This window comes from Ixodes scapularis, unplaced genomic scaffold (genome assembly GCF_016920785.2).
Source record: "Ixodes scapularis isolate PalLabHiFi unplaced genomic scaffold, ASM1692078v2 PGA_scaffold8__174_contigs__length_109621045, whole genome shotgun sequence".
Classification (NCBI taxonomy): Eukaryota; Metazoa; Arthropoda; class Arachnida; order Ixodida; family Ixodidae; genus Ixodes; species Ixodes scapularis.
In genome coordinates this window covers 96,538,468-96,552,567 of record NW_024609883.1, presented here as the reverse complement: position 1 = coordinate 96,552,567, position 14,100 = coordinate 96,538,468, and the positions used below count along the sequence as shown (strand labels likewise).

General features: G+C 45.2%; 1 protein-coding gene across 3 annotated transcripts in view; it reads left to right on the top strand.

Annotated features, from left to right (window-relative positions):
* LOC8031570 (putative protein kinase C delta type homolog) overlaps positions 1-14,100 on the top strand; it is a 257,938-nt gene that overhangs the window by 159,844 nt on the left and 83,994 nt on the right. For all 3 annotated transcript variants that reach the window (XM_029979728.4, XM_029979727.4, XM_029979729.4), the window contains exons 4-5: positions 5,418-5,498; positions 9,488-9,606. In XM_029979728.4, coding sequence (XP_029835588.3) covers positions 5,418-5,498; positions 9,488-9,606 — 200 coding nt within the window. The remainder of the gene's footprint in view (positions 1-5,417; positions 5,499-9,487; positions 9,607-14,100) is intronic.

Here is a 14,100-nt window from a genome sequence, read left to right as displayed (position 1 = left end):
GTGATATTTACTCGTAAAAAAATTTCACACCCAACGATACATAACGGTAGCTGGAGATGTGGACCTTATTGCCTCATCTTTCGTTCATTTCGTGGGTTCCTTTGTATACCTTTGTTCATGAACTATAAAGGAAGAATAACGATGTCTTTGACCATCTATTCCGTTCAAGGCCCCCCCCCCCCCCCCCCCAAAGCAAAAACACCCGAAAAAAGGGGTGCCTATACATAATGCGAGGCACAATACATGGGCGAAAAATGAGATTCCGGAATATATAACGGAAATTACCATACCACGAGAGCGCGAACTTCACTCCCTGCAGCTGAGAATGACGTCGCGAGGTGACAGCTTGTACGCGTCGCGCTGGGGTGTTTTAAAATTACGTCTTTTTTTTTTTTTTTTATTAGCGACGAGGTTTTAGTTTAACGTTCTAAGAACTAACCCTTTCAATAGTTCAAAATGTTTGACCTTGATAAGTTGGTCAAACGGCGAGCTTGAAGGACTGAATTTATTAGTATACCTCTTTCGTAAGGTCAAAACTTTAGGGGAAGCTAAAGTGCGAATGAGGTAGTTCATTGCTTCGAGCAAATTATTCCCTCTTGAGGAGCAAAATAAAGAATGGGTCTCGATCTGAATTAATAGAGAAAATAATCGGAGCTAAAGGAAAGAAATAAAAACGAGAGAGTGTAAAGACGGAGTCATAGGAAATTAGGACAATAAAGGTCTGGTTCTTAGCGTGGAGCCTGTTAAAAGATTTTAACCATTGTGAACAATCTTATTGACCAAATCGGCGAGCAGCTATTATCATTGAGTCAATTGCATAATCGTTAAGGTCGCTACCATGGCTATACTTGTTGCTTTCATGTTTATTCGTTTACCTGCAAAGGTTTGTATCTATCGTAAACGCAAAAAAACAATTTTATCAAGGAGAAAATTGTTGCTCGCTCATTGTGGAACGCCTAGTTCAGACGATGACAGTCCGTGTGTCGTGGTCCCATAGTCAATTCAAAATTAGGCTGCGTGTACTTGTTTGAAAACAAAATTTGTCCTAAACTATAAATATATTCTTTTGCTGTTGTTGCGTGAATGCAGTGTCCTTATAAGAACGCTGCATTCCTGTATAAAAGCAATAATTATAATTATTGCTTTTATACCGGAAAGAGCAAACCCATCAACTTCATTCAAACTCAATAAGCTGTGAGCAGAACCTGAAAGAGGAATGAACCTAATTTAGCCAAATAGTTCTGGGTCCATTTGCTTTATTTAGTAAAATATGTATGCACCTCACTGATAATAAACGAATTGAATTGAATTGAATTGAACATCGAATTTGGGGCGCCCTCGCCTGCCGAAAAAACGATGGACAGATTTTAGACAGGCGTGCGCTGATTCGAAGCCATCTAAATTCACTTCCTCTTCGAATCACATTAGCGGACCGACTTCTCCAGACGAAGTTTCTCGAAGACTCTAGGGAGAGCTGTGTCCATCTTCATCTTATTCCGTTCTTCTTACCAAGTCCTTCGCCTTGCGCCGACACTCCGCTCTTTCTTTCCCCAGGCACATAGGGTCTTTGAAGCTATTTTATTTTTGCGGAAAATTTAACAAAAGGTAAAGACACTAAAACTAAATTAGGCCGGAATAAAAACCTTTACCGTCGCGGCTTCTTCTAATGGGCATTCTGGAACCTAATTAAACTAATCTGTTTTATTTAAATGTGTGTCACATCTCTGTCGTCGCAATTGACGCAGCCGATCAGAAGGCGTGAGAAGGATGGCTAGGATCGTTTACGGCATAAAATTGTAATTTGGAGCTTTTTTTTTTTGTTTTAGCTTTTTTTTTTAAGTGATTTATTCATCACGAGTCTTAAAATCACTTGGGCTCGCCGCAGTTCAGCTCGAATTCGATTTGGAATGAAACTTCCTTAACGAAATTTTTCAAAGTAGTTACGACTCTACTAAAGGCATTAGGGCACTGACAATTTTTTTTTTTAACCCTGGGTGTTGCCTTTCTTTACTAATTTTCTTTTTCTTCTTTTGATTCTGACTTTTATGTCTTCGATATTTCGTTACCTTCTTCTCACGGCAGAGAAAACGTGCCTTTTTTTGGTTTTAGTTCTATCATTTCAATTTTGAACCTCTACCATCCTCGAATTCTGCACATTGTCTTAAAAAAAGTTTATTATTAGTTAGTTTTAGATTTGGATTATACAGTTGAAGTGCAGATTAAGTACATAATTTATTTCCATTTATAATACCCTCCCCCTAGTTTCCCTTAGTGGCCTCAGTAACCGATAAGAAACATTTGCGTGCTTGTATGTTTATGCAGCAATAAACTTATCCTGCTTCAATGACCGTCTGGTGTCTCAGCTGTAGATGAGCAATTTAGGCAGTGTGGTACAACCGCTAGCCTGGTGTCTTTAGCGTGCATCACGCAGTATAGTGATACACGACCGCACGGCGGTACGACGATCGTCCACATCGAAACGGGCAAGGGTGGGGATTGAACCCGTAACCGATCACTAACGGTTTCTGTAGTAGTGACAAGGACTGGGTGCCTCATTTCGATGGCCAGCCTTCAGCACTAGAAAGTGTTCTCCCGTCGTGCCTTTGGTGTCCCGGCGGGCCACGCGAGAGGCCCACCGGGACGGAAGGCGTGGCAAGTCCGAAGCATATCATTATCTCTCCGCAGCCAATCGGGTTGCGGTATTCGCAGGCAAGCACGCCGATGAACAAATCACAGAGAAGGGAGTGTGAAGTTCACATGCGTTTCTTCGATAGCCGGACAACCGAAAGATCTCCCTGCCATGCCCATTCTGTGTCCTGTAAATACCAAACATCCACGTTTTCCTTTTTTTTTCTTTACGTGTGAAGTTTGCTGGAAGGGAAAAGGAAAGAAATAACTAAAGATTGTGGGGGAAAAAATAAAGAGCGTTTACAAATCCCTGTAACACGAAATTAGAGCGCAGCTCGGAAGAGGAGGGAAGGTACGGAGGGGAGGGTATGCCACTCCTCCTCCTCCGTACCCTCCCCTCCTCTCGTCCTCCATACTCCCCTCCTCCTCCATAACTCCCCTCCTCCCAGTTTCCCCGCTAAATTTAGTAGAAAAAGTGATGCCAGTGACCTTAACAGCAATTCGATTCCCCGCTAAATTTAACGGGGAATCAAATTGCTGTTGACGTCACGTGACGTCAGTTTTCCCGCTAAATCTGGCGGAGAAACTGAACTTGTTCATTCGTGACGTAACACCAAGTCATGTGACGTCATTTTCCCCGCTAACTTTTTGCGGAGAATCGAATTAGTGTTGAGGTCACGTGACGTCAATTTTCCTGCTAAATTTAGCGTGGCTACGCCGACACCGATGGCGACGGCGACGGCGACCCCGCGAAGCAAGGAGACGGGGGAATAAGAGCTGGGCTCTAAAAATTGCGGGGCAATTTCGCATATACGTGAGACCTTCGTTTTTCCTATGAATCAGCGGGGAAACTGAATTTGAGTGTAGGTCACGCTACGTCAATCTTTACGCCAAATTTAGCGGGGATACTGGATTTGCTTATAGATATAGCGCGACACCAAGTCGCGTGACATCATTTGCCCCGTTAAATTTAGCGGAAAAAAGTGAAAGCCGTTTACAACTCCCTGTAACGCCGAATTAGAGCGCAACTCTTGAGGAGGAGGAGGGAAGGGTACTGAGGGGAGAGGATACCCCTTCTGCCTCCATATCCTGTCTGCTATACTCCTCCCTCTGAGCGGCGCCGCCGTCGCCTCACGAGGGTCACGTGACCTCACGGGTGGTCACGTGACCCCATGAGGTCTTGCGACGATGACGTAATCATGATGACGTCATCGTCATATCTAGTGACGTCACTGATGACGTCATCGTCGTCGTCACTGATGACGTCATCAGTGGTCACCAGTGACGTCACGTGTCCCATAATGCACCGCGCGGCAACGCTGACGGCGACGCCGCTCAAGCCGGAAACGGGCGCCTAAGAGCTGCGCTCTAAAACTGAATCGCCGTCGAGGCCACGCACATGACGAAAATTTCCCCACCGAATCTAGCGTGGTAACTGAATTCGCATGTAGGTCACGTGACACGACGCCCGTCGCCTCTGTCGCGCGTTGGCTCTCACCGACTCGACCAATCATCACGCGCAAGAGAAAGCGCGTGGAACCGCGGCGCACTTGTTCTGCCCGATTGGTTTAGTGGGTAAAAGTATGGAGACCAACTCCTCACTGACGTCACACCGCTGTGATGGCGCTGCTGTCCGTACTGCGCGTGCGCTAACGCTTCATTCCTCCCGAATTCGGCTTCCACGCATGCGCAGTGCCCACACCTGGTGTGGGCCAAGCGGGCTTCATTCTAAACACTGTGTTGGTGAATGAACCCCCAAAGATAACGAGATCCGTGTAACGATCAGTGTTGCCATCTGTTTTCGCGCGCGACGCTAAATTGAGACCAGGGAGTCACTAAAACAGTCGCTATAGATTCGCCGGGAAGTCGCTAAAATATTCGCTGAATTCCAAAAGCTTATTAAACCCTTTTAAAGTAAGTGAACCTCAAATAATCATATCTCAGGTATTTTGAGAGATTAAACTTACACTGAAAAACAACTAGGACGGTTTTTATTTGTAATGATATTTGCAATGACTCTTAACATTTTTGATTGTCGTTCAAGACTGATTTTAATCTGTTGATTGCAACTTTTTTCCAGAGCCGCACTTGACATGTTAAGTGCAGTTTAAAGTAAGCGCTTTCAAACAAAACCAGGCTTTTCTTAGTGCGCGGACAATACTGCCAACAGTCATGTTCTTCAGAAAAAAAGGATCAAACTTTCTAAAAACTGAATGCAGTTATTCACAGGCAATTCCCAGGTAAAATTTGGTCCACCTGACCCCTCCCTAAACAGTTCCACAATCTTCTCAACGTTTGGCGGAGAGCACGTGCGTACGTGGGCGCTGGAGAGATGGTCTGCAGGTCCGCATTGTTGACAGTGTTGACATTGTTTTTAAGCGCGCCGCTAAATTGAGTATAGCCAAAGCAAACTCGGCTAGAGGGAAAAAAAGTTTAGCCCGCGAGCATCTCGAAAATTATTCAAAATAACAAGATTACGGTTGAACACCAAAGTCGCTAAAAAAAATGTCGGTAACCGCTAAATTAAAAAAAAATCCGTCGCTAAATGCATAGAAAATCGCTAAATCTAGCGACAAAATCGCTAAAATGGCAACACTGGTAACGATGTACGTACGTTTGACCCTTCTGAATTGGCTCCATATAGCTCCTACAGCAGCAGTACCACTGATACTTATATCACGATGCCTTTCAAGCGTGCAACGTGAAAAGGGACCGTGATTACGATCTTGCCGCTGCAGCGGATGATGACCGAAGAGTTTATGCCCTCCTTTCCTTCCTTCTCCCCACAGGTAAAGGAGTCCAGTTGGCGCAGAGCAAAAAGTCCCTCTTCCCGGAGTGGAACTCGTGCTTCGACGTCCAGATCTTCAGGGGCAAGTTTTCCCGACTGGATTCGTGTGTCGTAGATTCATACTCTATCACTACGGTGCCTTTGGAACGCGTCTTCGACTATGCTCGGTGACGGCTTAGGAGGGAAGTGGAAGCCCCCCCCCCCCCCCCCCCTACCTCTTTTCACACGAGCAGAGCGAACGCTGGACAGGAGGTCGCATCCTCTCCGGCGTTCGTTTTGCCAAAGGGGAGAGAGGTGGGAGGAGCTTCTACTTTACTCTGAACTTGTCACTGACTTATACACGTTTGAAAGTCCGGTCTCAGGGCGCCGCCATCTCGCTCAGTTGGGGTACACTTGGACGCGTTATAATCCGATTACGAAGCCTTGCTAAGGAGTCCTAGTCAGAGTATGGCAGCGCCCAAGAGCACCCCAACTGAGCAAGATGGCGACGCCCTGAGACCGGACTTGCAAACGTGTTTAGCGCGTTTAGCATCCCATCCTGTCCACACGTCAAAAGTGGTCCCCGAGTGGCAAAAAATGACGTCACAGGAGCCAGCGTGTCATACTGTCGGATGCCGCGATACTGGCGGTAGAAATTACAAGTCCCGGCAAAAAAAAAGAAAAAACACGATTAAAAGCGAGTGTCGCTGTCATCGCGGCGTCCCAACTCCTTGCCGCCGAAGTTACCGTAGACTCCCAAGCTGGAAAGCGACCTGCGACAGAACGGGTATCTGGTACGTGTACCATTGCTACCGTGACCATCACCAGGATCGCGGCAGACGACAACATCGGATATCTGCGGCGTCATCGGGGAAAAATTGAGGGACCACTTTTAAGGACGCGGTAAAAACATCAGTCGGAGACGCGTTTCAGGAGCAGCACTATTACGTTGTAGGGGAGTGGGAATGAAAGGCGAGGAGATCGAACCACGGGGGGCGCTTTATCTAACTTGTTTTCTCCGGAGCTCGGTGTTTGCTCCACACAAGCCCTGTGGACTGATTTATTTGAGTCTTCTTCCCCGATCGAGCTGAGGACACAGATTGTAGACTCAAGTTGTTAGTCAGCGTTCGGCTGGACTTCGTGTTGTATGGGTGCTTCGCTCGCTAAAACGGGCCCCCACCGAACGCTGCCACAGCGTCCGGCTACGTCTCCCGAGCGCAACGTCACTACACACAAACAATCTCTAAGTTGTTTTCGTGTAACTTTTTTTTTTGTTAGTGCCACCATGTGTGACACACTGGTTGTCCTGGAGGTACGAGACAAATAAAGTTTTATTACTAGTACTATGATTGTTGTCCCTATGAGTTGAGTTCTCAGCTTAACCGTTAGGGGCGAAACGGTTTGAACTCCTTCCCCAATCCACTTTTAGGGGATTCATTCGAAGCTATGGCCTCGAGTTAAAAACTCCTTATTTTTGACTATGCAATACGCACTGGCTGAACATTTCAGTAACCGGTTCTGATCCAACCGCCATCATCCATTATTATATCGCTCAAGGATGTTTTATTTCATCTTGGATTAATCCTATTTGTGCCGCGATGTGTTTTCTCGCTTCTCTCTCCTTGTCTGGAGTCTGGGGTTATTCGTGTAAAATGCATTCGTGGGTCCTTCTTGCTCCCGGCGCTTACTTTTTAAAGGAAAAACGCCTCCAGGTTAGAAAATTAAAACAATATTAAGTTTCTTTAATGCGGGTGACAAACCATGACCCAAGATATGTTCTTTGCTGTTGAAACGAGTCTTGTTAAAAACAATAATATTGTTTGTTTGAAAAGTTTATTGAAATACTTGTGCAACAATTAAAATGAATTCTTACCCCACCAAAACTGAAAATAAATTACATGATTATTCGAACTTATTAAGAAGATAATTATTAAATTTTATTAATTAGCCTAATGATTTACATTTGCTTTGATCAGGGTGTTGAATTAAGAGATGGGGCTATTCCTAGAGACAGTGCAAATAATGTATCAAGTAGGAGTAATGTTTGCTCGATCTCTCCGTGTTTATGCGACAAATGATGGCAGTCACCGGCCAAGCCGGATTCAAAAATAAGGCTGCCATATATAGAGAGAGTGCGAACTTAGCGTACGTAGAGAGTTGTGGGAATTCGGTGTCGCTGGCGTTGTTGCTGTTGTGGGGTATTTCGCCTCGTGTTTCCTGTATTCTGTGTGTTCAGGGATGTGTGTGTATTTACCATGTAGCGTTCCAAAGTCGGGGGACATTGAAAAACAAATTGGCGCTTCACCAACATTTTGTTTTCTGTTTTGAGTGCCATCTGGTGGAAGCTATATGAATTACACAAGGGGAGAAAGTTTCCTCTATTGGGCGAAAAAATGTGGGCAATTTTCCTCCCTCCTTAGGGGAGGAACGCTTTTTCCGCGAGCAAAGTAGCAACTTTCCTCCCTTTGTACGAGCAACGTTTCTTCCCTAGGTAAAAATAGGTGGAGATTTTCCTCCCTTCCCCTTCCTAAAGGTACGTAGGGTACACGGCTGTTCCTCCTCTAAGGGGGAAAGCACTACTCCTTTTTTTTTTTTTTTTTTTTGAGAGCGTAGTTAGCCCTACATTGCCGTCGCCACTGACCGCTCTCCATTTGCGCTTTCCCAGTTCACCCTCACTCCCAGCCTCTGTATCACGTGATTATACGTCAGTGCTTAGCTCATCTAAGCTTCCAAAATCATATCTATAGCACTCGCGCATCCTCTCTCCCAAATGAAGCCAAGGTGTAAATCAGCAAACGGTGTCTTAACAAATCACGTAGTCGTGTTAACAAAGGCGTCAAAAACGAAAGAAAGGAAAATAAGACGTGTTCTATAGAGGACAAAAGCGCAAAAGGCACGGACAAGTAGAAGAACGGGACAGGACAGGACAAGGCGCTTTGTCCTGCCCTGTCCTGTCCTGTTCTTTTACTTGTCCGTGTCTTTTGCGCTCTTGTCCTCTGCAATGCATTACCAACTAGCCCAGCGGTTAATTCTGATAACGAGGTGTTCTCTCTCCCAATAAGCGGTGTAGGTTAACAAATTGCGTCGCGATGGGAAATTACTTTTCGCAGGCATATTGCCTTTGCTTTGCTCCCAGAGGTGCGCATATATAGCGAATGCATTCTGCATACGGGACGTCTGGGTGGTATAGATCGAAGGAGCGGTGCAACATTTTCTCTACTTTCAGTATATATCGCTTAGAAATATTTCTTGTTTGTCATAATTAGCTATGTAACACGCGTTACTTTTTTTTTTAATCTCTTCTCCATAGCAGCCGCAAAAAAAAAAAAAAAAAAAAAAAAAAAAACGAGAAGCACAAGTTGTTTTTACCCCCTCCACTCACTGCCAGAACAAGCGGTCACGTATTCTGGAGCCGATTATATGCCGCCAGTGTTTAACGTATACCCACGCACTATACGGTTGGCAAAGCACAGGACACGCGCTGAGTTCCACACATTGGGGAGTATTAAAATAGCAGGTCTCAAGGCTTCGGGCACCCCAAACAACTTGGAGACTCGCATTGCACGTGCGCAGAACTTCTTTGCTTGCGGAGTGCTACGACGTAAGCTGCTCGGGGAACCTAAAGCGTTGGGGCCCCCTGTTCGAAACCTCTCTATTTAGGGCACGAGCAGCACGAGCCCCGTACTCGAATGCATGTCGAAGCATTGATTGTCACAAGCCCAAATCGAACAGTTCACGCAGTGCTCGTGACTGTATGAGCCTTAGTTAAACATCCTCACCGCGGGAACCGCAATGCTTGATGGCGAAATCCTGGGGATCGCATTGTTAAGAACATTAAATATGCGATCTCCACAACTGCCTCATCAACTTTTGCGAAGGAAAGTTTGCCAGGAAATGTCCGGTTTTATCCTCGAAATTATGCGGCGACGAAGAAGCATCTTGGTCACTGGCGCTCCGTGCGAGTGGATACTACTTGGGTCCCAGAATGCCAGCGACCTTGTGTGAAGTGAGAACCGTTCTATACCCAATGTCGCTTGCACGGCCCTTTTGTTCGTAATCGAGCCGAATGGTTGTTCTCGCATTCTCATCCAGGTTCCCTGATGCACATCCTGGTAAAGGACCGACCCAACCGCCTCCTGGCGGATCTCCTGCTCCCCGCTCAGGTCCTGGCGGACAAGTGCAGAGACGGCGAGGATGTCGTCAACATTTGGGTTCGCTGCATTCCGCTTTTGAATGGCGCTTTCATCGTGGCTCTTGATACGAGTTTATCGTTGATCGTATGGAGTGAAGACTGGGTTACGCGAGTGCGCATCACTATATGCTTGTTTGAACAGGATGGGACATATTTCACGTTGCGTGGGGGGGACCACGATGGTCGCAATATTTTCTTGTGGATAGCAGTCTGGTGCCGCTGAAGAAGTCGCGCAGTGACAACCTTGAAGCCGCGCAATCCCAATGCTAACACTTCGCACAAAAAAAAAAAAAAGTCTGAAGGCACTGCTTTAAATCGTGTTAATTTATTTTTTTGTATGACGGTCCTCTCACGTTGCGAATAGAAAAAAAAAAACTATTCTCAGACATGTTATGCATGTGTATGCAGTGAACATGCTTCGAACCGTGCTTGTGGCGTGTCCGAGGATAATGTTGTCGTCGTGTCTGCAGTGAACGACATGTTCTTTCGTATGATGCGCAAGCAGAATGATTGCGGCTTAACAGTTCTTAAGGGTGTTTGTGCGTTTGTGTTTGCGCCTGCGTGTCTGTGTGTGCGTTCTGGTGAGATTAAAGGGATATTCGGCCGATTTTTTTTAGATATCCTGACTAACTATATATTCTGAATCCCCCTCCCTTATCATTTTCGGTGCGCTATTTGGTAACGCGAAAATCATGATAGTTATCGTGAAATCAACAAGGTGAAAATGATCCCAAAACCAACATTCAAATATACCCGCGCTCGTTCACTGCCAGTGGCAATGGCAGGCACCACCGGCAAGCTTGCCTGCCACTTCAGTGGAAGGCGAGCTTGCTAGTAAAGCGGGCAGTATATAAAAAAAAAAAAAAAACACAATGCCGAGCATTTTTTTTCGTGCTGCTACGCGGGGTGCTAGAAGATGTTTTCAAAGCGTTTCGTTTGGACACCATGAAACTGCTTGTAATCACTTGGGAAGAAATTCTACAGTTCAAAGAGCGAACTCCTGCCTGCCGCGCTGGCGTCAGTTTCATATCGTTGCTAGTATAGACTTTCAGTTCGCAAACACAATGCGGACGAAAATTTTAAATTCAAGATCTTCAGGAAAAAAAAAAATATTACTTTGACCTAATATTATTTGAGATACTATTTCGGCGATATTTGTTGGTGTGTTTAGCGTGCTTTCCAAGCAAATCGGAGGCTACGAAGAAAACGCCAGAGTAAAGCCCATTTAAAGCTGATTCAGATATTTGCGCCCGAGCGTGACCGACTGTGTCACGCTCAACCGCTTGAGACAGCCTACAACGAGAGAACACACTGACACTCTAGCGTCATCTATCCGGGAGCCGTGGAACGTTACGCTTCCCATCTATTCAATAACAAGCTACTGAAATTTTTGCAGTATTTACGCGGTAACATCTACGCGCAATCTACGAAAAAAATGATCGTGCGTAACATCGTAATAATTATTTTGAGCACACGATGAACGTATGACGCGTAAAATAAACGCAGACTAAGAGTTGTTCAAGGACTGTCCGATAGACGGCGCCCTGTTGTACCCTCGCGGTGAGAACATACGGACCCCAAATGTATGGACCTACAGCCTTTAATGTTAGTCGGCTTTACTTTTGATATTTACATATTTTCCCACCACTTCGCAGAACTAAAAGATACATTAGGTCGCGGTCACGATGATATCATCCATCATACAAAAGACATCGTGTTCGCTGAAGACACGATGATAACATGTTTGCAAACATATTTTGTAGGATCAGCGTGGCGAGACCGTCATACAAGAAAGGAAGATGTCTCAGGCAGTGTCTGCTGTCTGTCTTAGTTTGTCTGATGTATTAGCAGTGTGGTTGCGGCTTTAACAAGTGTGCGTGGCGCTCGTAGCACCTTTCAAGACGAATTGTGTCTATAGACGGCTTTTAATTTATTGTCGAAGGAAAAATCTCCTTTCGTTGCTGGTCGTTTGCGTATCATTAAAAGTGCGTTAGTACATGTAGTGCAAGCCTGTATGCTTCATTCCGAGGGAAACCATCGTTTCCGTTCATTTCTGTACTCGGCGTGTATATATTGGCGCCTTCATACTCGGAATAAATGGTGGCAATTTTTCGAGCAAACATGTTATCAATCACTGAGACAAAATGGTAAGATTGATAAATGAATCTAATATTGAAGGTCATATCAAATTAAAAACAGAACAAAACGAGTTCCGCGACACATTATACGTTTCTTTTTGTTTTATCTGGAGACAGCCCGGGAACATGTAATCAACTTAGAAGCTGTAAGTTAATGGTCTTTCACTCGACGCCCGCACGCCCGGGTCTCAAAACAAAAAGACTGGACCGAAATGTCAAATACAACAAAGGAAAAAAAAAATTACATTGCCTCGCAAATTGTTGAGGTCGTGAAAAATTACGAAACAATTTATAAAGCGCGGAAACACAAAATAGATTACAACGTGAAAACAAATACCAGCAGAATGAAGCGCACCAGATGGGGGTCTTTTCTTTGTGGCTCTAATCGTTTTTCGGAAAGTATACTAAAGGTTCCTGGGCGGCGGCATCGGGGAGCCTCCAAAACGCACAAGAAGCGTTCCCTGATGTTTTAGAACGTCCTAATGTACGGTATACAAAAATTCAGCAGCTTGAGTTCAGAGAAAAAGAAAGGCCCTTGTGGTCGCTTTTACACTTTAAAGGTAAACAAAGAACCGCACTGAAATACCGCTGAAAGGCTTCACGACTTTCAAATGGGCTTGGAAAAGCTTTTATAACGAATTCCAGCTTTGCTTTGTGGAGGAGTCCAAAAAAAAAAATTACCCAACCTTACGGAAACAGCCTAATGTATAAAGTATGGGGGTGATTTTTTTTCGGAGCGTATGGTTGTTTTTTCTTATGTAAGATCTGAATCATTGTCCAGGGCCATCAAAGTCGTAAAGAAATGAACTGAATCACATTACTCTCAAACACAAAAATGTTCCTGATTACTTTTATGAGTGAAACGATGGTATTCAAGGAGATAACTAAAGAAAAACGTTTAGTATTTTTTTATTTTATTATAGCTGGGGGCATAACCTCTTTTAAGTATTCTTGTGTAGTGGTCCCTTTCACTTAACATTTCCTTGCCGTAACATAATTCTGGAGCGCAGCTCTTAGGCGCCCGTTTCCGGCTTGAGCGGCGTCCCCGTCGGCGTAACCGCACGTTGCATTATAGGACGTTTCCCATAATAACGTCACAGGTGACGTCACGTGTGACGTCACGAAAGTCACGAGTGACGTCGCTCGTGACCCGAACGTTGCGTCATGGGGCGTTTCCCATAATGACGTCACACGTGACGTCACGAGGGTCATAACTGACGTCACGAGGGTTACAAGTGACGTCACGGTCACTCGTGTAAGAGTGACCGTGACTTGAAGGTCATGTAAGACTTGAAGGTCATGTAAGAGTCATGACCTTCAAGTGGCCTTCACTCGTGAAGGTCACGACTTTCACGAGGCCATTCTCGAGTGACGCCGCGAGGGCGGAGGAAGGGAGGGGGAGGATGACGAGAGGAGGAGGAGAAGCATACCCTCCTCTCCGAACCCTCTCCTCCTCAAGAGCTGCGCCCTAGTTAGGCATTACAGGGGTAAACGTCTTCTATTTTTAGATGTAAACGATAAAACAGTGATGGCGCAGGCGAGCTGGTGTAGATTTACCCTTTCCTAAACCACCTGAGACTGGCTGGAGCACGAGAAGAAACCAAAGTGGAAGAGATACGAACAGAACGGCCGAAGGCAACGCCTCAGAATATGATGCCTTCTGTCATACTGTTCCCTTTATTTTTCCCTTTCGATTCTTCGTAATCTTAAACCAGTCTCAAGCGGCTTAAAAACATTGGATAAATTGCGCAGTGTTCTGAAGCCCGGGTTCCAGGTGAGCCTTTCCTAAAATACATAAATAAAACTTCAGTCTTACGTGGTCTTAGACGTTCATCTGGTAATTTAAGTTACCCTTCAAAGTTTTAAACGGTACAGGTTTATGCCCCTGGTGAAAGTTGAAAAGGGGACTTTATCCACAATGGTGATAATTTTTTTTTAATTCTCATTATTCCAAGCAAAATGAACAATATGAGCAGGGGGCTAGCATTGCGAACTAGGCTTTTAACTAGAAGGATGGATAGTTGGGCGAGTTAGCGGGAATTCACCGTAGGAAACAGCGCGAAAAAAAGACGACGACGAAGAAGGAACACACAAGACGAGCGCTGACTATCAACTAAATTGTAATAATAGGGAAAACATATGAAAACCACCATTCATCTTTGGCAATACCCCCCTTCCCCCACCCCCGGGTCGGCTTATCACGAGACAAGTCATAGCAGCGTGATGGCATGAGTTAAACGCGATAAAAAGTGACATGATGCAAGCCCAAATCCAAAAACGCCACCTCAATGTCCAGCACTGCCAAAGACGGTTGGCTGACACAAGAGGCTCCCACCCTTTTTATTTGTTATGCCTCTACTATTCCTCTAGGTACT